Genomic DNA, 27,724 nt, shown 5'->3' on the forward strand with positions numbered 1-27,724 from the left:
TTTCAAAATTAATATATATATTTTATTGAATGGTTGCTTTCAGTGGCCTGGAAAGCCACCCGTAGAATTACTTCTTTTATTTCAGCAGTGGTTCAGTAACAGTTATTAGCTTGCAAGAGAAGAAAACCAAACAGAAGAGGATGCTTTAAAATAAATAGGTAATTTTTTTATCTTTAAAATAAACTTTTCAAATAAATACTTTATTTTTTCGTAACTGGTACAAGAGTATTGTCAAAAAACAGTAACAGGATTATGGCCAGGTATTAGACTGTCTAGACCGGCAAAAGAATTTCAACATGACCGTTGTGGGATGGGCTCTCTTTATACACTGTACAGGATGCCTTTTGTACCAAATAAACAGAGAGTTAGATGCTTCAGTCCTTGGTACTGGGCTTTCCTTTGAAGTCAAGAGGGAATGAGTCTTCTAAGGAGTTTATGCTACAGATAGCTGGGGTATAAGGAGGCAGCAGAGTGCGTGAAGGAGCCTTTGAACAAAGGCTGGGTGTTGGGGAGAGACGAGAAGGGAGACTGGAGCAGTAGTGTGGGGGAACTGAATGGGCCGCATCCACAAATAACAATTCTCATCACTATTGATGTTGGGGTTAACACAGCCTAGGTGTTCAGTGTGCATAGGAACTATGCCCTGATGCTAGGCGGGCAACATAGGCTGCATTCACCACAAATCCCTGAGTTTGCTGTTGACAGGCTCTATCCCACTCCCATTGAAGTTGGTGCATGTCTCGCTGCTGACTTCAGTGGCAGCAGGGCCTGGCCCTCTTTCTCCAAACCCAGTTGCATCACATGCAAAACTTGATTCCCTTTTGGTCAGCACTGATTCACAATGCAGACCATTGAATGTAAGGTTTCCTGCAAGGGACTGATTGAAAGAGACTTAGTTCAACTTGGCTCCCATCTATCCAAAGTCTTTCCTGACCACACTCCACACTATAATGAAAGATCTTTGGCCCCTTTCCCTATCATCGTCTTTCTAGACATGTGGCCTTTGGGCATCTTCTGAAGTAGCTTGTAAGGGGTGGAACAAAGAATCCATTTCAGGTGGGCCCAGAAATGCAGGGTGGGTTTGATCACAGGCTATCGGTGACAGAAAGCATTTGCTAATGAGCTCTGCACTAGTGTCTCGCACTAAGAAGGACCCCTAAGCAGATTGGAATAAGGAGGTGGATGCTAAGTAGTATTGCTTTGCCCATCTGGAATGGATGCTGGGTACTGTATTTCAACTGCATGTAAGCACCCAGCAGAAATGGACTGTGGATACTTCATGCAGAAGAAGATCCTGAACTAGATTTGCTTGACCACCTGAAGCATATCCATTCTCCCTTTTCCAAGGTGTGGAGCGGTAGAAGTCAGAACAGTGGATATGCACAGATCCCCCACAGCTCCCCAGACTTCTGCAGGCTCACTCAGACTGGAAATGCAACAGTTGCAAGAGGCAGCTAGAGAGATCAATAACAAAGTGTGTGCTGGGGATTGGGGAACATTATAAACGTGCCATCTGCTTATCCTCGGGCCAGTCTAGCCATGCAAACTCCAGTATGGTTTTATTGCACTAATGCAATTGTTCTGAAATTGCTCTTTTGTGCTTTGGTGCCTTTTGGCCACAAGTGGGGATAGAAAGAGACCAGGCAAGTAGGCTTAGGGCAAAGGGTGGGGAGTGAGTGAATCTGAGACTAGCCATCAGCTAGAAACCCCTTGGAGATACTCTGCTCAAAAGGGCCATCCATGCTTCTGGAATGAGACTAAAGGTGTTTTCAGGTTCTGGGCTTGGTGGGGACAAGGATGTGGTTCTTTGTCTGTTAGCCTGTCCCCCAGGGCCTCAGAGTGCTGTTGCAGCAGGGGGCACTTCACATCACTCTACAGTGCCCCCTTCTGGCCAGTGCAGGAGTCTAGGAGGTGGGCAGCACCTCACCTTCCTGTGCAAAAGAGAGGAGAGCTGCAAGGTGCAAACCTCCGAGTAGTGTTTGGAGCTCATATAAAGAGGGGCACAAGCAAAGCAAGTAGCTATTAAAGGCCTGGCTCTTATGGGGCCCTTTTGTCTCATGCAAGTTCTGCAACACACAGGCCAGCTCTGTCTCCCTTTCTAGCAGTAGAATCAGCTGGGGAGGCAAGAACCCACAGCCAGATTCCTTTCCTTCCTCTGCTCCAAAAGTGGGACCAGACAGGGAGGCAGCTCAGACCCTGCATCTCCCCCTTTCAGCAGCTTGGAGCCCAACAGGGTCCTTTGACATAAGTCCCTTTTCCCACATCTAAGTACACTGTAATGCACTTTGTCTATTCCAATTTCAGCTGGAAAACCTACCTCATCCAGCTTTTATTTTCTGAATGAGATCAGATGCAGAACACCACATGCACTGAGCATAGCTTTCCCTGTATGGAGCTGTCTAACAATCAGACTCTGGGAATAAGCCACAGTAAAATCCCAGGTACACAGAGAGATCTGGGGAATCCCAGTCAAAGCTCTTACTCTCTGTCAGAGGACAACTGTAACTTACATTTGGACACCAAGGTGAATCAAACATAACACTAGATCAACCTGCTGCACACATTTGGAGCGGATCTGATCCCTCCCACTTTGTGGCAGTCCCAGCCAGCACTAGATCCATATCTGATGGTAAACTGCATTTTGACAGAATAGAAGAAAGCTCTACCAAGCTGGAGATCTTGGGAAACTCACAGGGAGACCCAGGTTGAAGATGGACTATTTGTTATTAATTAACCAATTAGCCCATGTTGTTCACCTTCAGACAGATTTTGGTAAATCCTGGCCTGGTGTTTTCTGTCCTTGTCTAATAAATAGACTCTCCTGCTGCCCCTCGCCTGGAAGAGGAAATTGATAGTTTTCAATAGAGATGAGTCCCAACTAAGCCCCTGGATCCAAATAAATCTGAACTTCGAAGGGAGTACAACTCAGATTCTGAACATGGTTCTGAATTTCACAACTGACACCAAGAATGGCCCAACCAACGTCCTGGTACTGAACAGTCTTGGATCTGATGTTTTGTGACTCGGTCCAATCTCTGGTTTCCACTCAAGTGTTCCATATTTTACAGAATGTATTGCTAAAAAATTGACAAATTGCAAAATATTTCTAAAATATTACAAAATAGGCCAGATTTCCTGATCCATAACACCCATGATACGGCACAATGTGCTCTCAGAGTGGGAACTTTCACACTGGCACAGAAGAAAGAACATGTAAACAGAAATCACCATGACCTGCCAGTAATCTTCTGACAATTATTGGAGGTATCTGTGGTCGCATAACAGAAGCATAATGCCCATAGACTCGTACTCCATAGGCATGTTGCCTTCACAGGGACTGGAAGATCAGGCCCTTCCCCTCACCACGCAACTTCTCTAGCACTCTGAGGAGTTCACCATTGTGTTTTCATGACATCATGATTCCTCTCCATGGAAACATTCAAGAAGCCATTATCAAGTCATTCCATGAACAAGTGAGAGGAAAAGATGGACTGTGAAGAAAGAAAGGCATTGACTGAATGGACATGCCCACCCCTTTAAAGGAAAACATGAAAAGCAAAGCTGATCAGGAAGGTGGGGGGGGTGGGGGTAGGTTTGTTTTTTCCCCATGAAAAGTTACACTGATTTTTCATCAAATAAACCTTTTCTAAATATTTTGGGTTCTTATTAAAATAATATAAAAACATTTTTCCATGAAAAGGGGCATTTTACACAAAAATTTTAATTTTGTGGAAGAAGTCATTTTCCATTAAAAAAATTCTTATGACAGAAAATGTTTGACTAACTCTGGTAAAAAGTGAATGGTGCTAGCGAAGAAAGAAGTATGGTGCGTCTCGTTATCGAAGTCCCTCCAATATACATGTCTCTGTGTACATTACTCTTTATCTGACAGCAGAAATTGGAATTATAAATCACACTAATTATTGTTGCATATATAAATATATGTTTGCAATACATTATATAATTTATGGAACAGAGATATGGACTGATCATCTATACACACACACGTCTAGTGGAACTCTCACAGGGAAGACCTGGTGTTTTTCACAGATCACTCTGCATAGCATTGCTATGCTTGGAATTGCTCATTCTGAAGCATTAAAACAATTCATGGCTGTGTGTGTGTGTGTGTGGGTGTGTGTGGGTGTGTGTGGGTGTGTGTGTGTGTGTGTGTGTGTATCATATGAATGCCACAGCTTATATAAATATGCTTCCCAGCTTCCAATGGGACAAGCAAACTCCCACAACATGGTTCTGGACTTGGCTGAAATGGAGGACCCCCACCAATGGTACAACGCAGCAGGGAGCAAACTTCCACCTAGGAATAGAACTCTTGACTTCTCCTGTCTTCTATACCTACCCTTCCCATTCACCAGGCCACTCAGTACAGAGCGCTGTTAGGAGAGCCTGTAAAATACCCCAGATTACCTATAAACCAAGATCTAGGATTAGCACAACTGAGCTGAGATATTCCTTTGGAGTTTGTAAATGTACCAGGAAGCCAAACCTTGCATATGGCACCAGTCACAGCAATATCATGAATATTATTATAATAGTCCTAGCCATAGTAACATTATACTTATATATACAAAAATATATCAAAGTAATTCCAAAGGAAGAGGAGTCATCGGTGGATAGGTGTGTGTGACGTCTGTGCCCTAAACATTGGAGTGCCTTGGAGGAAGATTTGGGACAGTTGAGGGATTTGTTGCATGTATTTTTCCAGCTCTTGCATGTCCTGTAGCCCTCCCGAACCTTTACTCCAATGGAACAGGAAGGTTATTATGCCTTTTTCTCTTCAGACACACACACACGCCTCTGAGGATGGATGTGATGGTCGGATATAGCACTGAAGGGTCAACCTGGCTTTCATTCCACAGGCCAAGTTTCTGAAGTCGTTGAGGTTGTAACTGAGAGTTTGGCACCATGTTTTTACAGCAGAGATGAGTGAGCCGGAAATTTTGGATTACAATCTGGATCTGAACTTCCTCAAGGACCAGGAACATTCAGATACAGGGATTTGGTTTGGTTTACTATAGGTGTTGACCATGAACCATCACCCATACCCAAACCTCCCCATAGTCTGAAGATTTCCAGACCTGTGGATTTGGTTCAGACCCATCTCTAGTTTGCAGAAGGTGTCACCTGTCTTAGAACACCTGTGTCAATATCAGGTTTGCTTATAGGATGCATACCTATGCAGCCAATCCGCTTTTGTGTAGCTTTCTCTATAATATGTGGAGATGAGTGAGGATGCTGAGGCGCTTTGGCTGAGGAGGGAAGGCTGGCTTCATGCATTACCCATCCTGTTCAGCTTTCTAACACACAGATCTCCCTTTCCCCACCAGCCCAAAGCTGGAGCCTCAGCTAAGCACCATTTTCAGGCCCAGGCAAGGACATGATCATTTTTACAGCATCAGCACAAGGAGAGAAGTCGGGGTTCTTAATTTTTTTTAAGGTTCAGCTTTCCTTTTCTTTTATTAAAGTGAATTCAGTGCTGGTGAAAGGTACCAGATTGACAGCCCCAGAGACTGAAGGACTCTGTTGATCTACTGGGCAGGGCAGAAGGGCAAGCCTCCTACACACTGCCCTACTCATATATCTCTCTCTGACATCCAGAGTTAAGAAGGAAGGCCAGGCTCCATGACCCACCCAGTTCTTGGCCTCTACACTGAGCCTGCCAACAGGAGTATCACTTGTGGTAGAGGATTACCACCAATGGACAGGCTGAAACCACCAACTCACCACTAAACACGTGGTGTTACCTGTCAGTCACCACCAACCTGAGCTAGAGTCACAGTGACACTTTACAAATTGTAAGGCTCTGCAAGCAGACCTTTACCACTCCCTCAGGGTATCCAGTCCCCCTGACCCTCAGCCTGGGATTTAACCTGCTTCATTCTCTTAGCCAAATCTACTTTGAAATACCAATTACTACAGTGAATTCCCCTTGCTGAAGACCCACTGATGTACCCAAGTGAGAGTGGGACTCCTTTCTGTCCACATCACCCTTTCACACCCTTTCCATGCCAGCGTGATCCTTAATCTATCCATGTCCTATTTCCACTGACCAGTGAGCTCCTAAAAACTGGATATTTGGGCTCACTTATTTTCCTTTTTACCTTGAAATTATTGAGAGCTTTCTCTCTTGTTCTGCTAAGGGGAGGGGACTAAGGTGTTGCCATTGGTTGGTACATTGCAGTGGCCCATCTCCCTTTGCAGAGACTGGCCTATAGCACAACAGCATAGGAAACTGAGGGAAAGCCTGTGGGAGGTGCCACTTAGGAAAGCTGCAGAGAGAAAATGGGTTCTGTGGTCTGGTCCCCAGAGGCTTCTAGCGCTTGGACATGTCACCCTTTTGAAACCCACCACAGAAAAACAGCTCCTAAGGCATTTTGAGGTCACAGAGTCCTGAGCCAGGTCCCATGTTGAAAGCCCCCTGTTGATCACGAGTGCACTGTCAGCCTCTGATTCCCTCTGTCCTGGTCCTTTGCCAAAATGTGCAAAACCTGTCATGTGGGGCTTGGGCACAGAAGCACAATTCCTTTGTCTCAAGAACATGCTTCACACTCCCTTTGTGGGGCTTGGTGGCTGGCGGATTGTTCATCTGTTTGCTTTGTGCCCAAAGGGGGTGTGCAGCAGAGGGAGGTGAAGGAGAAGAAGAATAGCCAACTCTGCTCCCCAGGAATGTCATACTGGCTTATCCAGAGTCTTAGGGAAAGGTGTGCCACTGGAGGAGGAGATCTTCCTGCAGACTGTGTTGGTGTGGTTCTGGCAGCGGCAGCCAGGACGTTTCAGACTGTCATAGCCCCGCTGGCAAAGTTTGAGGCACCCCAGCGTAGGGAAGTAGCAGCAGAGGCAGGGCATGAGGAGAGAGAGGAAGCTCATAGCAGCCCAGCGGGCGCAGCAGGACCCCGAGCTGCAGGAGCAGGGGTCATCGGCACAGGTGTCCTCATCGTCAGTGGAGCAGTGGTAGAAGAGACCCTTGACGCAGCACAGGCAAGTCCCATAGTCGAGGAGACTCTCTGGAGAGCAAAGGCAGCGCTGGTTGCAGACCCAGCAGGAGGGCAAGCTGCGGGTGGCTGTGCAGCGGGCGCACTTACAACGCCCACACTCCTCACAGATGAAGAGGTGTCCAGAGTGCAGAGTGGCCTTCTCCACCACACCTTTCAGCGGTTCCTCGGGCTTCAGGTCACCCGCTCTGGGCTGTGTCCGGATGAGTGAGTGCCCAGAATGTGAGGGCGTGACCCCGCTCAGCAGCCGCTGGTCCGAGGCAGTGGTGCTGTGAGACACAGAGCTGGCAGTGCTGGAATGACTCAGGTGCTGCTGCAAGGCCGACATCTGGTGGTGTTGGCTGTGGCTGCGGTGCAGGTCCTGGAAGGTGGAAGACACCAGGCAGTCCTGAGACCACTCTTGCTTGTGGGCCTGCTGTGAGAGGGATGGGTTGGACCGAGCTTGCTTGAAGGAGACGGCAGGTCTCTCCACATAGTCATTGCTGGCACGGATGGAGCGTATCTGGTCAATGGAGAGGACTTGTTGGAAGTCCTCAGCAGGCAGATCCATTGTCTTGTCACTGTTGAGTTCAGCCACTCTGGATGAGAGCAACAAGGGCTTGCAGCATCAGGGCACATCGGAAAATCCTAGGGAAGTGGAACAGAGCAGGAGAGAGAAAAGACACCTGAATTACAACCGTAACTCCAGCATTGAAACAAACTGGGAAGCAAAGGGTGATGGGAAAGCCATGGACAAACTATCACAGGAGCATAAACACCAGGGAGGGAGAGGAATTATTCCACTGGGCATAACTGGGAGGACTGGAGTGAGTATGAGGACAGGGAGACTTAGTCGGCTATTAAGAAACATTTCTCAATGGTGAGGTCTATTGCTCTATCACCAGTCACTCAAGCAAAGAGTAATATTTTGATCTTTGCTAGCACTTCCCAGCTTCAGATCTCAAAGCACTTTGCAAATACTGAGGAGTTAAGAGTAACAGCCGTGTTAGTCTGTATTCGCAAAAAGAAAAGGAGTACTTGTGGCACCTTAGAGACTAACCAATTTATTTGAGCATGAGCTTTCGTGAGCTACAGCTCACTTCATCGGATGCATACCGTGGAAACTGCAGCAGACTTACGGTATGCATCCGATGAAGTGAGCTGTAGCTCACGAAAGCTCATGCTCAAATAAATTGGTTAGTCTCTAAGGTGCCACAAGTACTCCTTTTCTTTTTACTGAGGAGTTAAGTCCCACACCTCCAATGTAGGGAAGTATTGTCCTTGTTTTAGAGAGGTGGCAACTGAAGCCCAGAGATGTGAAGTGACTTCTCCAAAGCCACACAGAGAGCCTGGGACAGAACTGGGAAGAGAATGATGATCTGTCCTGGTGTTTCCACCCCACCCTTCCCTCGCTTGCACACAATGCTGAACATATACTTTATGGATCAATCCCTGCACTGGACAGGGATGAACAAGATGAGCCAACATCTCAATCTCTGATGTGTTTGATTCAAACTTAGTTTCCCAGTGTTTTTTGTTGGGGTCTCCAGAGCATTTCCATTCATATCCCATGACACGTAAAGATCATGCTTACTTCTTTCATGAGCACTCAGAGAAAAGCTTTTTTTTTCAATAGTGACAAAATATTCGTGCTAACCAGATTTGCTCTAGGCAATTGGGGTTTGTCAGAGGATATGCTACCTGCATAGAGGCTGCCAGGATTTTGTTTTCAGAAAGCGGTACTTCCTGATTCTCACTGCAGCACTGGAAACTCATTCTGGCTTTGTGCCAGGTGGTCACAGGGATGGGAATGGTCTCTAACCATGCTTTTTAGGGGAGCCTCAAGGTGAGACCAATAATCAGGGGAAGATCCATGGATGGAAGGTATTTGCCATCTGACTCAGATTCAGGGATTAATGCTCTCTCATGATGACAGCATTTCTAGACCTGGGTATGGCCTGTAGGAGGAACAATAACCTAAGGTGACCAGATGTCCCGATTTTATAGGGACAGTGCTGATATAAGACAAAGCCCCAAATATAGGTGCCTATTACCCCCCACTCCCTGTCCCAACTTTTCACCCTTGCTATCTGGTCACCTGACAATAACCTGAGCAAGACACCTGTGACCTTAGAATATGGGCAGTCCTTGGGGGAGGAGGAAGAAAAATGTGATCAGGATTTGCGTGCCTATGGATTCTAGTTACAGCCTCATGGAGCTAGATAGTTCTTATAGTGCTTCTGTGTGCAAATTGGGGTACAGGAAGTGTCCCAACAACACCTAAGGAGGGAAAGTTAATTGTTTCGTGTTGTACACTGAAAACAACCCCAACCTGGGTTGCAAATCATTTTAAGTCATGATCTTTTACTGTACCTATTGGTGGTACCTATCAACAGTATGTATTTTCGACTGACAGCTGGGTTGCTATGCAGTATTTTCTGGCTTTCTTAGGACAATCTGTCCTCATCTTGCAAGTTCTACAGGCAACCATATGCTGCATGGATGTTTTCACAGCCCACAGTTCTGCAGAAGGAAGCTATTTAAATACTGACCCTCTTCACTAGCTTTAGACATATTCAGCAAACCAGTCTGATGATGGCAGAGAAGAAGACTTGCCTGTAGGCCAGGAACTATGGGTAAAATACTACCCAGGCAATATACAAAGTGGAGAGAAGATTGACTTTCATTAGCTAGGCTGACCTTGAAAGAACAGACAAGAGCAAAGGCAACTTACTTTGATTGTTAAAGTGAGATCTGTCCTGTCCCTAGTCTCCATAAGGAAAGAAAAGGCAACCAATCTGATTCCATTGTGTTGTATTGTGTTGCTAAGATCTCCAGTCTGCTTTAAGGGAGGAAGGGGTTAGGATCAACTGCTTAAAGAGACTTCAAAGATGCGCCAGAACTGCCTTTGCATAACAGTGGATTTTCAGCATTTCTTAATAAGAGTTGGACAAGTGGTTTCAGTATTTTTATAATGCCTTCTCTCTAGCCACCATCCCACCAGTGGGGGCTGTTCTGGCTAATGATCCAGACCAGGTAGCACTGACAGTAAATGTGGGGTTTTCTCAAACAGGTGGTCCCTAGTCAGATGGACAGCCAGGAATAAGACCAGAAGAAATTAATTTAAGAGGGAAGGGTGAAGTGCGGGGAAGGGCAATAAGATCCAGCAAATGCCAGGACGAATACAGATGGCCATGAAATGTACCAGACTAACGAGATGTGCTCACAATCACCACTCTGTAATGGACAGTCTGAATGAGCTTCTCCCCAGAAGTGTACATTATTGACTGAATGGGTTCGAAGGGTACAGAGTCATTAGGTGTAAATGGCAGTCTGAGCTAGTGAGATACAAGGATGTTGAGCCATTGTGATGGCTAATTCAAGGGAGTTTCTGTGTGACTCCCAACCCAGTGGGTGCGCAAAAACATCTGGCCCTAAGGAACCCAAGGTAGTCCTGGATGTCTAGAGAAAGCGGGGTAGGGAAGGCACATGGGCTCATAGGACTTCCATGCTGCACCGCTAATGTGTAGGCTGGACAGCTACAGTCCTTGAGACCTCAGATTATGAATAACTAGTTGAACTGGTAATACAGTATGTAGGACCACACAGAGTGAACTTGGAGAATGAATTTGGAGAGCACAAGAGCCTGGAGGAAAGGCTGAATGAGAGGGGATTGAATTTAGGAAGGAAGAATCCCAGGTATTGCTACAGGCTGGGGACCAACTGGCTAAGCGATAGCTCTGAAGAAAAGGACCCGGGGATTACAGTGAATGAGAAGCTGCATATGAGTCATCAGTGTGCCCTTGTTGCAAAGAAAGCTAATGGCATATTGGGCTGCATTAATAGGAGCATTGCCAGCAGATTGAGGGTAGTGATTATTCCCCTCTATTCGGCACTGGTGAGGCCACACCTGGAGTATTGCATCCAGTTTTGGGGCCCCCACTACAGAAAGGATGTGGACAAATTGGAGAGTCCAGCCGAGGGCAACAAAAATGATTGGGGGGCTGGGGCACATGACTTATGAGGAGAGGCTGAGGAAACTGGGCTTATTTAGTCTGCAGAAGAGAAGAGTGAGGGGGGATTTGATAGCAGCCTTCAACTACCTGAAGGGGGATTCCAAAGAGGGTGGAGGTAGGCTTTTCTCAGTGGTGGCAGATGACAGAACAAGGAGCAGTGGTCTCAAGTCACAGTGTGGGAGGTCTAAGTTGGATATTAAGAAAAAACATTTCACAAGGAGGGTGGTGAAGCACTGGAATAGGTTACCTAGGGAGGTGGTGGAATCTCCTTCCTTAGAGGTTTTTAAAGCCCAGCTTGACAGAGCCCTGGCTGGAATGATTTCGCTGAGGTTGGTCCTGCTTTGAGCAGAGGGTTGAGCTAGATGACCTCCTGAGGTCTTTTCCAACCCTAATCTTCTATGACCTTCTGTGATTCTATGACTTTGTCCAGGGCATGTGAGCAGTACTGATGCTAACTCCACGGCTGTGCCTCAGTATAGGGCCTGGCCCAGTGGATCACACTCAGGATCTAGAGAGGCACCAGAGGGTAGGATCTGGATCCCATAGGACACTAGATTTCATGCAGGTAGCATGAACTAGCTGGAGAGAAACAGGACCCAGAAAGCACAGGGTTTGGAACCAAGACCCAACAGGTAGGATATGAGGGCTGAGAGGACAGTAGAACCCAGCAGTTTTGAGGGTAGTACGACTGGGTGCTAGAACACAGAACTTGAAAGTTACTATAACCCAAAGAAAAGGACATGGAAACTGGAGAGCACTGGGACCAGCAGGACTAAGCCCTGGTCTACACTTTAGGTCGAATTTAGCAGTATTAAATCGATGTAAACCTGCACCCGTCCACACGATGAAGCCCTTTAGTTCGACTTAAAGGGGTCTTAAAATCGATTTCCGTACTTCACCCCTGACAAGTGGATTAGCACTTAAATCGGCCTTGCTGGGTCAAATTTGGGGTACCGTGGACACAATTCGACGGTATTGGCCTCCGGGAGCTATCCCAGAGTGCTCCATTGTGACCGCTCTGGACAGCACTCTCAACTCAGATGCATGATTGTTTGCCGTTGCTCTGACGCAGGGAGGGGTGACTGAGGACACGGCTTACAGGGTTGGCTTCAGGGAGCTAAAATCAACAAAGGGGGTGGCTTTACATCAAGGAGTATTTCAGGCAGGACTTCACGGAGGGTTCCAATAAGAAATGGTGCACCTAAGTTATTGTCCTTATTGGAACAAGGAGGTTAGTCTGGCCTCTGATTGATACATGGCTAGATTTACCTCGCTGCACCTTCTCTGTGAGTGACTGCAGTGTGACCTAGAGGAATGAGTCCCCTAGACGGGGGTGGGGGGGAAGCAAATGAGTACAAAACAAGTCTGGTCTATTTCTTGTTTTGATCCACTCCATCTATCTTTTACATCTTTGGCTGGCAGCAGACGGTGCAGAAGGACTGCATGCTATCCACATCTCATGGCTGCTTGGCAGAAGATGGTGCAATATGACTGCTATCCATCCTCATCTCTTGCCTGCCCAGCAGAAGATAGTACAGTACGACTGCTAGCAATCTGTATCGCCTGCCTGCTCACCATAAGACGGTTCAATAGGACTGACTGCAGGACTAAAGAGAATGACCTGGTCAAGTCACTCCAAATTTAGTCCCTGCGCCCATGTCTGCCCAGCCGCTCCTGGCTGACATGGCCAGGAGCACCTCGGACACGACGAGGACGGCTACCAGTCGTACTGCACCGTCTGCTGCCAGAAGGCAATGGGTTGCTGCTACTGTGTAGCAATGCAGTACCACATCTGCCAGCACCCAGGAGACATAGGGTGACAGTTACCTGAGTGGGCTCCATGCTTGCCGTGGTATGGCATCTGCACAGGTAACTCAGGAAAAAAGGTGCAAAACGATTGTCTGCCCTTGCTTTCACGGAGGGAGGGAGGGAACGGGGGCCTGTCGATATGTATCCAGAACCACCCACGACAATGTTTTAGCCCCATCAGGCATTGGGATCTCAACCCAGAATTCCGATGGGCAGCGGAGACTGTGGGAACTGTGGGATAGCTACCCACAGTGCAACGCTCCGGAAGTCGACTCTAGCCTCGGTACTGTGGAAGCACTCCGCCGAGTTAATGCACTTAATGCACTTAGAGCATTTTCTGTGGGGACACACACACTCGAATATATAAAACCGATTTCTAAAAAAACAACTTCTATAAATGCGACCTTATTCCATAGTGTAGACATACCCTAAGATAAAGGACTCGAAAGGCAATGGGACCTGCAAGGCTTGGACACTGGGGCCCGATGGCTAGGTTCTGGGACCCGATGGGCACTAGAATCTTGTGAACAGGAAGTTGTACTCAGATGATAGGATTCAGGAACCGGCGAGATAGAGGATCCAGCAGGTTTCAGGACCTGCTGGGCATGGGGATCTGGCAGATAGGATTCAGGATACTCAGACACATCAGAGAGGATTCCAGATTGCTGGGCAGGAGCCTCAGCAGAGAAGATTTCCGACCCAATATGGGCTAGGACCCACTGACTACAGTACACTTCAAGACCTGCTTGGTCACTGGGACTCAGTGGAGTTGACTCTGGACCTGTTAGAATCTAGCATTCAGTAGCTATAATGCCAAACCTGGTGGGTACCAGGGCCAAGAGGATGTGATTCAAGGCTTAGTGGAGGCTGGGCTCAGAAGATATGATTCTGGACAGGATGGGCACTAGGACCCAGCAAGGCTCCCGATGTCCAACAGGATAAAAACGGATTGAATGACAATAAATTGTTTGCCATTCCGGATGTGATGAATCCAATCCAGCCAGCAGGATGGACCGAAATAGATATTGCAGGCAAAGGTAAAGGAAAAAAGTCAGGGATGAATAGGCAGGGAACTGGCAACTGCTGAGAGAAAAAACTACTACAGCCTGTTTCAGATCAAGAGAACAGCCCATTCAGCAGGGAGTAGCAGCAGCAACAGGAGCTAGGAGACTGACCAGGGGTGGGGTGGGTTCAAGATTCACACAGGAGCATTTCTGTCTATTGATGTATCTACCTAGACATATCCATGCCACCACAGATCAGTGTGTCGAGAGATTCACAGGCCAGATCCTCTGCTAGGGTGAATCGGCAGAGCTCAGCTGAATTCATTGGAGCTGCACTGATTCACACCAGTTGAGGAGGTGGCCCCAATACTGTGTATTTAGATGCCACTGGGGCTTGCTTTCCTCTGGATCCAAGGGTATTGGAACAATTTGTATAGTGGGGGTGCTGAGAGCCATTGAACCCTATATATGATGGAAACCACATCAGGCCTCCTAATTCCAGCACCAATCTGGTCCTATAAGACTATCCGTGATAGTGTTACTGGGCCGTGTCCTGCAAAGGGCTGGGGACGTGTGACTCCCAGCAGGTTCAGAGGCAGCTGCAGGAGTTCAGCCCAGCTGGGGATTTGGCCCATGGTTGAAGTTGCAAACCCACTGCCATAACAATTTCCTCATAGCTGTGGGGAGGGGTCATTGTCAGCTGAACTTTTATAGTCTGGGTCTCAACCCAAAGGTGAATTATACTGGAAAAAGTGAGCAAAATCCATGCACTTATTTCTGAACTCTAGATAGCTATCTTTGTCTGTGTGTCTATCTATCCCCATACACACCCCTTTATCTCTCTGTATGTCTGACTATCCCTGTACATATTCTTTTGTCTGTCTATCCCCATACTCATTCTTTTATGTGTGTGTGTGCATATATATCTAGCTCTGTCTGTCTGTCCATCCCCATATACGATAGATAGATAGACAGATCTATCTATCAATCTATCTTTCTCTCTCTCTGGAGTTTGTATAGAATCATTCACCAGAGTGTCTAAGCTTTTGAGAGCATGAAAAAAATCACACTTTTTCTTCTCCAACCCCCTTTTGGACTCCAGAACACCTGGGTCTCCTCTGGTACACACACCGTGCAACTCCAGCTGAGGTGATACCCATTGCCTGCCTTCTAATTCAGCCTTTCCCTGGCAGAGGAAGAGGGGAGGCAGAACGGGGGGCACTGCCATGATTTTGAAGGACAGCACTCCCACTCCCACCTTCTTGTCCAGGAGGCCTACAGCCCACTGAAGCCTGCCTGCTGCTGTCACATTCGCCTTAGAGCTGATTTTTTCTGTACCAAAGGAGCCTGGTATCTCCTCAGGGCCTTGACATACCCACTTTCCCCAAACCTGGTGCCCAGTGCAGTTCCCATGGCAGCCTGGAAGTTTCACTGTTGACTTAAGCAAGTCTAGTCCTATTTCCACATATACCCATAATAACCCCATTAAAAACCTGAGTGCGCACAGTCATTCATGCCTCTGTTCTGAGTCTGCTTTCCCTCCTGCCTACAGTACTGTGTGTATTTCATATCATTAGCCCCTTAGCGGAGAACCCAGACCAACCACCTGGCTAACAGGCAGGGGCCAGCTGCTATTCTGCCGCGCAGGTACTCTAATGAGACACTTCCAACCAGGAGACCCTTTGCCTCAGGTTTCCCTCCCCCAGCCCCGACGCCGCTATCTCCCAGGCTGATGATCGCTGCCTGACAAGCCCCGGAAGCAGGGCAGTTTTATGGCCCCGGGCTACCCCAAACCCTGTAAAGTCTGTGCGATAATGGGCCATAGGGGGAGATTGTAAAGGCAAATGATTCACAGGCGCTTTCAGCCGCAGGAAACATGCCGAGCAGCCAAGAACGAGTTTCACAGGGCCGGGCGGGCGGGGAGATCGCCTCTACCCCGGATTGTGAGCCAGGCGGTGCCGGGCTCCTTTCTCTCCTTCACCATCCCATGCCTCCTGCAAAGGCTCCCTCCCTGTGTTCCTGGGGAGGGACCGCGGGCCTTCCCCGGGGCCGGTGCTATGCGGTTCAGCTCCCGCACCCACCCCCAAAGCGGGCACCCTGGTGGGAGTGCACCTTCTCCAGCCAGCGCCTCCGCCCAGCCTCACTCCCAGAGCGGGGCTTGCTTGGGAACCGGGCGAGGTTCTAGGACCTGTCGGGCACTGGGTTACCTGCTCCCGGGGTCTCGGACACAGCGGCCAGGCTAACACACGCCTCAAGCCGTAGTGCCCGGGAGCTGCTGCGCTGGGTGTGCGAGGCGAGCCGGGAGCTCGCAGCCCGCGAGTCGCCACAGCCCCTGCAGGGCGGCGCTAGCGGTGCCACGCCGCGCCCCGGCACCCACTGGCTCCGCAGGCTTTGCGCGGCTCAGCTCTCCCGTGCGCGCCCCTGAGCCAGCGGCGCATCCCCGCAGGGCGGCGAGGAGCCGGAAAGGCAGCGCCCCGAGATCGCTCGCGAGCTTTGGGGTTCTGTGCCCCCCAGCTCGGTGCACGACAGCCTGCTCCGCTCAGGGAGACAGCCGGGGGTCTCCGCGGGCATCCGGTGTGGCAATGGGCAAGGCGCGCTTACCTTGAGGCCAGTGCAGGTCCATGCTGCTAACGGCACCTTCCTAGCTGGGGCCAGAGCCCCGCACACTCCTGGGCCGCTTCTCCCTGGAGAAAGTCTGAATGAAAACTCCTGCTCGGTCCTCCTCAGAGCCAGGGCAAGACCCGCTCCTGCCGCCTCTCCCTGGGCTGACCCGAGCTCGCGGTCTATGTATGAGCGGTTAAGGGTTAGCGAGATCCCGCTCTACAGCGAGCAGCCTGGACGCCCAGGTTCCCAGCCCAAACCCGGCCCGTCCTCCCTCTGCAGCCTGCTGGGCGGTGCGCGGAGCCAGCGTGAGCTGGGCAAGGCGAGGTGCTGCGGGGGCTAGTCAGGTAGGTGCTGGGGGTGTGTGTATGGGGGGTGGCTCTGGGCGGGGGGGGTAGGGTTGCTGGCTGGCGATTTGTGAATGCAGCTCTCCGCCGCGCTCGTCTTGTGAATGGGTGAGAGGGGAGGGGTTTGCTGCTCCTTGGTACAAGCTCGGTCGCTCCGACCCCCCGTTCGCTCCCTCTGTCGTTCGCTTTCCCGGAGCTGGAGCTCTTAATGCCTTGGCTAAGTGGCGTCATCCAGCTGAAATTGAATCGGCCCATTAGAACTCCCCATAGGGCTCGGTGTATCCGCTCCCTGGATAATGACTGAAACAGAATTAAAAAAGAGAGAGAGGAAAAAACCTAACCGTATTAAGGAGGCTCCATTTCAATATTTCCGTCTGGAGAGAGCTGCCTCTCCCCTACACCCCCTTCCCCAAAACTGCCCCTGGCAGCGGTTCTGGCCCCGGCTCACCCCCCAACCCCTCATTTAATCCCTGAGTGGCTGAGCTCTGCTGGCTACCCTGATGGTCTGACCACCCTCTTTTCTCCATTTTCCCCCTTCAGCTCTTCTCTTTCTCCATCTAGCCTGCCAGAAATGGGGAGTCTGATCACCTAGAACTCAGAGACTCTGAGCTCAGAAGGGACCATCCTGATCATCTATTCTGACCTCCTGCATATCTCAGGCCATAGAACCTCACCCACCCACTCCTGAAATCGACCCAGAACCTCTGGCTCCCTTACTGCCGTCCTCATATTATGGTTTAAAGACTTCACATTACAAAGACTCCACTGTTTACACTACTTTAAACCTGCTGGTGACCTGGACCCCAGGCTGCAAAGGAAGGCAAAAAAAAACCCCAGGGTCTCGGCCAATTTAACCAAGGAAAAAATTCCTTCCTGACCCCAAATATGGTGATCAGTTAGACCCTGAGCATGTGGGCAAGACCCACTAGCCAGACACCTAGGAAAGAATTCTCTGCAGTAACTCAGAGCCCTCCCCATCTACTGTCCTGTCTCCAACCGTCGGGGATTTTTACTACTAGCAGTGGCTGTTGGGCCACATGCCATTGTAGGCAGTCCCATCACACCATCCCCTCCATAAACTTACAAAGTTCCGTCTTGAAGCCAGTTAGGTTTTTTGCCCCCACTGCTCCCCTTGGGATTCTGTTCCAGAACTTCACTCCTCTGATGGTTAGAAACCTTCATCTAATTTCAAGTCTAAACTTGTTGATGGCTAATTTATAGCCATTTGTTCTTGTGTCCACATTGGCTCTTAACTTAGATAAATTCTCTCCCACCCAGGTGTTTATCCCTCTGGTGTATTTATAGAAAGCAATGACATCTCCCCTCAGCCTTCATTTGGTTAGGCTAAACAAGCCAAGCTCTTAGAGTCTCCTCTCATAAAGTAGGTTCTCCATTCCTCCGATCATCCTGTAGCCCTTCTCTGCACCTCTTCCAGTCTGAATTCATCTTTCTTAAAAATTCATCCATTGCTCATGCCTCTGAACAGCTCAGAGGTGTCAACCCTTGCCAGACTCTAGACCTGGCCACTTAGGGCCAGGTTTTCAAACACTGGCCTCTGGTTTTGTTCCTCCACACGTGAGCACTCTTTGCACCCTCAGCAATCTACAGTTCAGGGCCTGATTTCCAGCTCACTGGCAGCAGTGACTTCAGTGGAATGGATCCTGATTCAGAGCCATGGAAGTGGGAAGAGAATCAAGTGCTTGGATGCCAGCATAGGTTGGTCTGGGAAGGATGGCCTTGAGGTTAAGGCAGTGGCTTCACACTCAGAAGAGCAGGGTTCTAGAGCCTTGTGACTTGCCTCCAACCTGATGGGATCCTACTACAATGTTCAGTTGGATAAACAGTGGGACCCTCTTGGGCTCAGGTTGGGTCAGGTCAGCTCTTCTCCACGCGCCTGTGGGGGCAGCTGTACACTCCGGCAGCTGGCACCTCGCTGTGCTGCACTCCAGAGTGGGTGTGCCAGCTGAGGAGTCATTGCACAGCATATCCACCACAGCAGGGGCCTGGCAGGAGGAGGAGAGAGAAGCCCAGGGGCAGGAAATGGTGATGCTGACTCAGGGTTGGGAGATCGGGTGGGGCGGGGGAGAGGGGAGCTGGGCTGGAAAACCCTGCCTGGTTTGAGCCTAAAAATTAGGCCTGAGCAGATCTCTACCGGGTGCTAGTCCAGCTCTGCCACTGACCTGCTGTGTGACCTTAAGTAAATCACTTAATCCCTCTCTGTTCCAGTTCCCTGTCTGTCAAATGGGGATAATAATCTCTCCTTTCTTCCACCCATGTCTATTTAGCCTGTAGGCTCTTCAGGGTTCATGTTGTGTGCACGTTCAGTGCCTAACAAAACGAGGACCTGCTCATGGAGGGCTGCTTCTGTAATACAAATAAGTACTAAATTAAACCTGAAAGCATGCAGCCGCAACCACAGATGCTCATCTAAGGCCAGCCTGGAAATGAGTTCCTTCTGCTCAGATGTGGGATTATCTGCTCCCCGCATTAGGTCTCATCCTGATCCCTACTAGTTAGAGGTTTGTTTAAACCCTGAAGTATGAGGTTTAATATTCCTTCCACTACTTGCTAGCCTTAACTATTATAACTGGATATTCTTGTTATCTTTAGAAATGTCCAGTCCCTTTTTTAATCTTGCTGAGTTCCTGGCCTCAACAACTTCCTGTGGCAGTGAGTTCCACAGTCTAATTGTGCATTATGGGAAAAAGGATTTCCTTTATTCAGTTTTGAATTTGCCACCTTTTAATTTCCTTAAATGTCTCCTTCTTGTGTTATGAGAAAGGGCATTTATTTCCCCTCTGTCTACCTTCTTCAGGCCATTCATGTTTTATATCCTTTATCATTTTCCCCATCATGCCAATTTATACCATCTGAGGATCTGGCCCCTAATATATATGTATATATTTATTTATGTGTTTCCCTGTGTTAATAACCCCTGAGATTAGCAACACTGTATCAACCCTGAAATCTCAGTTACTTTTCTTCACTTATCAGAGGGGTAGCCATGTTAGTCTGGATCTGTAAACACGGCAGGGAGTCCTGTGGCACCTTATAGACTAACAGATGTATTGGAGCATAAGCTTTCGTGGGTGAATATGTCCACAAAAGTTTATGCGCCAATACGTCTGTTAGTCTGTAAGATGCCACAGGACTCTTTGCCTCTTTTCCTTCACCTGTTGCCAATGGGACAATGAAACTAGACCAGTCAGTTTCACTTTCAGTTTCTCATGAGTTTCACTTTCTGGTTCTTATCTACTTCCTGTGTTTGGATTTCCAATGCTTCAAGGGGTGAATTAATTCCCCCTCCCCACAAAAATATTTTCATTGCTTTTTTTTTTTAAATTCACGAAAATGTTAAAGAAAACAAAATAGATACATTTGGAGCATAAACTATTTAGTTATGAGTTTCCGTTTTAACATAATGAAGCCAAGGCAGAGTTTAGCATTATTTTCTAGACATGTTGTCCATCCACCTCCAAGTCTAACCATCTTTGATTCTGCCTTTGCAGACAGTCTAATAATTAACCACCATGAATCAGCCTGGAAGCACTGAAGAGTAGCAGGCAGTGCAGTGGGGAGGGAGAATATCCTACGCTGAAGCAGAAGATGTCTGGTCTCTGCTGATGCTACAATCCAAGCTGGGAGGGTTGGTTTTCAGTGAAATGGTAGGGAGGGTTTAGGAAAACCCATGTCTCTTCTGACTGGCCAGCCCAAGTTAGGGGGGTGCTGCTGCCCCCTCACTTCTAAGGGCTAGTCTACGCTGGCAAGGTTAAAACGCCGTGGCAGCGTTTTAACATGGCTTGTGTAGTCGCGGCAGAGCACTGGGAGAGAGGACTCCCAGTACTCTAAAAAAACCCACCTCCACGAGGAGTGTAGCTACCAGCGCTGGGAACGCGGCTCCCAGTACTGGTGCACTGTCTACAGTGGCACTTCACAGCGCTGAAACTTGCAGCACTCAGGGGGGTGTTTTCTCACATCCCTGAGCAAGAAAGTTGCAGTGCTGTAAAGTGCCAGTGTAGACAAGCCCTAAGGTTCTGTGATTTTAAAGCCAGAAGGGACCATGATGGTCATCTAGTCTGTCCTCCTGTGTTATGTAAAAGTCATTTAAAACAATATGAGGCTAGAAGCTACAACAAGGTGCTGGGATTTTGTGAGAAGATCACAAATTCAACCGGGGGCAGGGGGGCTGAGGGGAACACAGCAGACTCCTCCTGTCCCAATTAACAAAATCACAGAGGAGGATTAGTCAGGCAAGCCCAGGATTCCAGGCACAAGTTAAACAGAAACCATGATAGGAGGAAGGAGATGCAACCACTCATTAAAATCAAATAATTCATTTGGCATATGACACTTACTAGCCAACAGAAAATATGGAGGTACTTTCCACTGTTTTCTCCCTTTGAGCCCAGCACAGCTTACTAAGAAAGAAACGACTGTGCATCCTTTCGAGCCCATACCTCATTCCTGGCTGTTCCAAACTGCATTCATTCTGGTAGAGTTGATGCAGTTATGCCAGTCTGAGAGCAGACTCTGGCCCTCTGTTAGAGCCAAGTTCTGAGTTCCTTACTCACTTTGCAGCACGCAATGAGATTTAGTCATTGACTGCAATGGGAGTTTGCTGTGAATAAGGAGCTGGGCTGAATAAAACCTTAGCAAAGATCTCAGGATGGTTTGAGACTGAAACAGACTGACAGAGCTTGTCTGGAACTGCCTAAACTGTTGGCATCCATAGATTCTGCTGGGAAAGAGTTAAGTGGGTTCTGCTGACCCACTGAGGCAGGTGGTTCAATTTGCTACTTGGATACAAGGGAGGTGGGAGGGGCTCTCTGGGAAAAGAGGATCCAGTGTGTGGGCTGAGAGAGAGGAGCCATAGCTGCACTCAATCCTGGGGAGCAGGTTTGAGCTGAAATTTCTCTTATTGTTGCTTTGTTGATAAAGCCAGCTCCGGAGGGGGGTTGTTATTCTACACAGCGTGTGGGCTACGGTTGTAAGGCAGGTGGGGAAAGGCCCTGCTCACAGAGATTTTAACAGATTTCTACATCTGCCACCGCATTTCAATTCCTCTGTACTAATACACAAACACACAAGCAGCAGCTGAGTGTATAATGATGATGATATGTAGGTAGCTGTAGTTGCTGTGCTTTCCTCGTGCCTTGTTGTGGGTATCTGACAGCTTGCTCAAGGCTTTGCAAGAACATGAAGAATCAAACACAAAATGTCCCTCTGCTCACCTGCCTGTTTGTCCAGTTACATTTTCTGGAGGGTTCTGTTTGTGATATTGTTGGTGGTATGACACTTTGCATTTATGTAGCTCCTCCTCTGAGGATCTCATGGCACATTACAGACATGAACAAGTTTAGCCTCACAGTGCCAGCACACAGTAAGTTAACATTAGCATCCCCATCTTATGGATGGGGTAGCTGAGACACGGAGAGAGAACATGACCTGCACAAGGTCACACAGCGAGTCTGTAAAGACCCTGATAAGGAACCCAGAGCTTCGCACTCTGAGTCACCTACTTTGACCACCCAAGACTCAAACGTGCTTTCTGCCTGAATAACCTGCTGGTACTGGCTCTCACTGATTCTCCCTAACTGTAGTAAGGTGGTCACAAGAGGGTTAAATGGGTTACCCAGAGTATTACGGGATGGAGCCAGGCTCCACCCCTCCCTTACCTACTGTTTAATCAGACGGTGTTTTCTCCCCCACACCTACACTGTTGTGATGCAGTTAAATAAAGCAGCAACTTCCCAGGCTGCAGTCCTGTGAATAGACTTATTTCTGTTCCACTGAGTGGTCCCTTTACAAAACTAACTGTGCACTAATGCAATGGACTGTGGCAACCAAGGGATTAGGGCTCCCTGAGGCATATAGTATGTTGCCAAAATGGATGGTGCCCATAAGGGGTTCTTCTGTAGAAATGTGTCACTGCTGGGAGATTTCTGAACCACATCTTCCAGCCCACGTTTCCAGGTTGGGCACACCATAGGGCAGCAGTTCTTCCACAATGTTTGCAGCAGCCAGCTCTACCCATTAGTCATCTGTGATGAACTCATTGCACCACAATGCCATGACCTTCTCTTGGTGCCCTCTTTTTATTTTGCCCATGTAGTGCTGGGAAAGGGTCCCAGACCGGCTGCCCCTGCAGACAGAAGGCCTCTGGTTATCCACAGGGCAGGTAGACTGCAACAAGGCAAACTTCCCCTTCATTGTCCTGCCCATATGCCCAACCCTGATCCGGTGAGACCACCTCTACCATGGAGAAGAGAACAGCATTTCCATATCCCACTCAGCTCTTGGCCTCTCCACTCAGACTTTCAATGTTGGCGCCAAATAACATCACTTGTGATGCTTTTCTAATGGGGAAGATTGTTTCCACTAGGAAATGGACCACAACTGTACTTGATAAGAAGTCAAGGGTGGAGGGAGAGGGACAGAAGATGCAAGTAAAAGGAAGACGATGTGTTCTGTGCAGAGGACATGGCAAGATTTTCCAACAGGTGCTTTAACCTTAGATAACAGGTTGTTTCTTAGGTGGATGGGATCTAGCAGGCCTGAAGGTTTCACAGCATAGGCCACTGGGACTGCATCTGGAGAGCATTTTCTAGCAGCAGTCTCCAGTGCCCAGTGTGCACCCCCTTCACATGACCCAATTCACCTCTGTACTTTCAAGGCATGCTTGCTGATTTCTGTGCACACGTGCTTCCCAGGTGGCCTGCCTCTCTGCTGTTTGACTCCCTCCCTGACGCACACGTGGCCTAACTCCTGACTACTGTTCCCCCCTTGACTGCCAGGGATGTGCGCTGCTCACAGCTAGCTTCCCCTTGAATCACTGGGCATGAACTTCCCAAGCATCCCTCTCTCCAGCTGCCAATCCCATCAGTGAATCGAGGAGACATGCACTTCCCATGCAAACGGTCTCCCCATTGTCTGCTCTAATCCCCCACTCCTATAGCCTTGTCCTTCTACATGACCTGCCTCCCTGCTGCTGCTGCCATCCCTAACTCCTATGGACATGAACTCTCTGCATGAGCTAGCTACCCAGTGCTGGATCCCTCTTCAGTTCCCATGACATATCCTCCCCATGCAACCTGCCTCCCTGCTCCTTGTTCTAAGAGCCAGCCCTAAGAGACATGGCACTTGCCCCTCTGCCTCCAGCTCCAGTCCTTATGCACATGCAATACACCTCCTGGACTTTCTGCTACTCCCCTAAAGCCAGGGATGGCTGATAATGTCACTCAGGCTGGCGTGGTGGCATTTCTGAATTTCCTTGCTTTCAGCCCGCTAAGTTCCAGCCTCAATGTGACTTTAACTTCCGTGTGTGTGTGTGAGAGAGAGTTGGTATTAAATTGCCAATCTGGTCACATGTTGCTGGGGATTTGGCAGTAGCTTAGCAGCACCGCCCCCACATTCACTTTTTTGGCCAGTGCAACTCCTCTGCTTAACGTAAGGCAGAAGAAGTTAAGAATAGGAGAAACCGGAAAATGAAAAAGGACGAGTCATTGTGAATGTCAGGAGCTCCTCAGCTGCGGGTGTGAGAGTGTTCCAGCCCTCCCCTGCCCACTCTATGTGACAGAGGGAGCGAGGATTTCATTAGCAGGCTATTTTCAGAGCTGACATCCTACCCAACACTAAATATAGCTGGTCCCCTCCTCTCAAACTGGGGTTTCTTTTCTGTTAAAGTTTAATAAACCTCTCCCTTATGTATCACAGACCTTCCTTCCTTGTTCTTCTCCCTCCTGCCTAGCTTTTACTTTCATGCCTTTCTTTCCCTTGTCACTTCTTTCTTTCTGTCTGTTCAACCCTCTTTTCTACCATCCTTTCTTTCCTTCTCCTTCTCCTTCCCCTCCCCACAGCCCCCTCTCATGGCCACCTTTGCAGGACATCATGAGCCACAGGAAGGACAGTCGCAGCCAATGAAGCTGCCTGGCTTGGGGGAAGGTTGTTAGCTGGGCTGGCTGTGCAGGGGACACCCAGGATGCGCTCTGGGCCCTGCATACCTGATGATAGGTTGAAATGTGGCACGACTGAGGTTGCCTGCCAAGTATAGGAGTGGGTACCCAAACCTTCCAGCACGGGAATTCAGCACCTTCTCATGGCAGCCAGGCAAGCAAGCACTGAAGGACACTGCCAGTCTAGCCTCCTGCCCAAAAGACAAGGGCAAAAGGAACCAGGAAGATGGGCTCAGGAGGCTGGGCTGAGACACCTGATTTAGAATTGTATTTGCATTCCACACACAGCTGGTTCCTATTGTCCTCAGCCGTTCTGCTCTCAGCCAGACTCGGGGGCTCACCACTGTGCCCAGAAAAGGGGATCCCCATTGGGGAACTAGAAGCCCTAATGCTGCACCCCCAGCAGAGAGACATGGCCCCACCTCCCAGGAGCTCACTATGGCCCCACAAGAAAGATGACACCCAGCAGAAAACGGTGGGAGTGCAATGGCACACCTTGCTAAAAGGGAGGCCCTGTGCCTCACCCCAGTAGCAAATGAGGAAGCTGCCGGTTGGGGCCGAGGATGGGGGAGACCCAACACCCCAGGAGGAATGGGAGGATACGAATGTTGTGCCCCAGGGAAAACAAGGGTCAGCCCCAGGAGAAACTGGGGAAGTCCAGCACTTCATGCTGATATCAGATAATCACTTAGAAAATTCCTTGAATAAAAATCTGTGAATATTATGAATGATGTCTATTATGGCAGTGCCTGAGGACCAACTGAGACCAGGGCCCCATGTGCTCAGCCATGTGGCCCAGATCTTCAGGGACTTCAGTTGGTGTTAGGTACCTAAATCCCTTTGAGGATCTGCCCCTGTACAAACACAGGGTAGCGGGTGGTCCCTTCCCCAAAAACCAGACAGATGCAAGGTGTGGAACACACCAGCCTCGTGACCAATGGGATGGCAGCAAACATCCTGTGTTCAGCCCTTGGCATTGGAGACTGATGAATTTTGGGAGCATCCCAGTCGAGCTGAGCCAGGGTTGACTGGCCTGACTACAGGGGAAGCCAGCACAAAGTTTGGAATAACACCTTTGCCCACCTCAGTGTGGGGCATTCTGCACACAGCTGCGGTCACCTCTAAGGACTTTCTCCTGCGACTACAGCTAGCCTACAAACGTGTCCTTCCCTACCTACAAGCCTTTGCCCCTTTGCCTAGCCATCTCCAGGGGCTGTGTGCAATTCCCTTCCTTCATTAATACTGTTACCTTGAAGGTATTTATAGACTGTGAGCCTGTCCCCACCTTCAGCCTTCATTTTTCTAAAGGACAGAAATTTAACTCATTCCATTGCTTTTACTGCTGTGTCTGCCCCCATCCAGACTGGAGAGGTACAGTGCAGTAAGCAAAGAGGTGGCTGGCTGTTAGTAAGGAGGCTGTGGTGTAGGGGACAGTGCCCTGGGCTGGGATTAAGTAACCTAGGTTCTATTCCTAGCTCTGCTACGGGATGACCCTGGGCAAGTCACTTCACCTTCCTGTGTCTCAGTTTTTTCATCTGTGAAATGGGGATGATGCTACTGACTGGCTTTGTAAAGCGCTCTGAGATCAACTGATGACAAGCACCAAAGATGAGCTAAACTCAGACAAATGTTAAATATTACCTCCACCCTCCAGAAGGAGAAACATGTGGTGACCTGGCCACAGGGCTGAGTCACAAAGAGGTGCCCTTGAGTGGCAGATGGCCAGAGGATGCCGGGAGAGACGCTGCCAGAGGAGGGGGCAATGCCTGGCCAGTGTTAATCCCCAGAGCCACCAGGAGGCAGTGCCACTAGCAGTGTGCACCCCGTCACACCAACCTATCTGGTCTTTGTGCATCTTCTGATTTTACTGGCCCAGAAAAAGGCCTAACTCTTGCTAGTCCTGCAGAGATGAGACAGTTGGGGGCTGGGTTCTAACCTTTGTCACCCTTCTCTTATAGAAGTGCTGTGGGGTCATTAGTAACTGCCCCTTAGCAGAGGAGGAAGAATGCACTTGGTGCTAAGGTGCTAGATAGGGATCCAGGGTTCAGGCCTCAGCCCTGTCACAGGTGAGCTCGGACAGGACATTTTGTCTCTCCAGGCCTTGGTCTTCCTGTCTGCGAAATGAGGCTAACGAGACTTCCCAGCCTCAGCCAGTGTTGTAAAGGTAATTGGCAGCTAGATGAGACTCTCCAGCAGTGCGTCCCTATTAACCAGCCACTGGCCTGGAATAGCCCAGCCAGTGCTGCACACCTATGGCAAGCTCTACGTCTGGCCAAGTTGATGTTAAGAAGATTTTGGCCCCAACGTACTTTATTAAGACAATGAATTAATAACAGAGCCTGCTGTGATTCTCTCAATAGCATCACTTCTTTTCTATTCAGGTTCTTGTACTCTGCCCATCACCATGGAAACTGGGCACCAGCATGTAGGGCATACCTCTGGCTCTGAGCTAGTGGATTTAGGTTAAGATGGAGGTCCATTGGTAGAGTTGTATACGGGGCCAGGACTGGAATAGCAGGGGCTGTGGTGGAAGATTGAAGTGCATTGGCAGAGCTGTACTGGCACCCACAGCTGGATTAGTCACGTGGGCTTCAGGTGAGGACCAGGTGAGGACTGAGGAGCATCCATAGAGCTGCGTGGAGGAAGTTTACTGATCTCCTCCCATTCGACTCCTTCCCCTGGCTCTAGCCAGTGCTCTCAGGGAGTTGCTTTCACAAAGCCCAGATTCATCCAAAAATAAGTAAATGGAACAAGCCAAATCCATCCTTTCCCCTTCCATGCACCCACTATCCACTACCAGCGCGGGAGCATTTCCAGCCAGAGAGTGACTCAGCTTCCTGGTGTCTCTGCTACATGTGAGTTTACATCTGCATTCAAGTGTCCAGATGCTCTCTCTCTCTCCCCAGTCCCCACCCCCATTCTGAGTGGCAGCTGCAGGTACTTACAGTGCCTCAGCGATGTGTCCATTAGGCCAGTGCAGTCCTCTTGCTCTCATTCTCCCTC

The 27,724-nt window shown here is 49.1% G+C and overlaps 1 protein-coding gene across 1 annotated transcript; it reads right to left on the reverse strand.

The window, feature by feature from the left end:
* Nucleotides 1-27,724, reverse strand: SPRY3 (sprouty RTK signaling antagonist 3). Its single transcript, XM_073360555.1, has 3 exons — nt 27,667-27,724; nt 16,423-17,069; nt 1-7,640 (listed from the first exon to the last, which is right to left on the reverse strand). Exon 3 carries the CDS (start codon nt 7,561-7,563, stop codon nt 6,691-6,693), a length of 873 nt encoding a protein of 290 aa, XP_073216656.1. The 5' UTR covers nt 7,564-7,640; nt 16,423-17,069; nt 27,667-27,724; the 3' UTR covers nt 1-6,690.

Source organism: Lepidochelys kempii, chromosome 9 (genome assembly GCF_965140265.1).
Source record: "Lepidochelys kempii isolate rLepKem1 chromosome 9, rLepKem1.hap2, whole genome shotgun sequence".
NCBI classification, from domain to species: Eukaryota; Metazoa; Chordata; order Testudines; family Cheloniidae; genus Lepidochelys; species Lepidochelys kempii.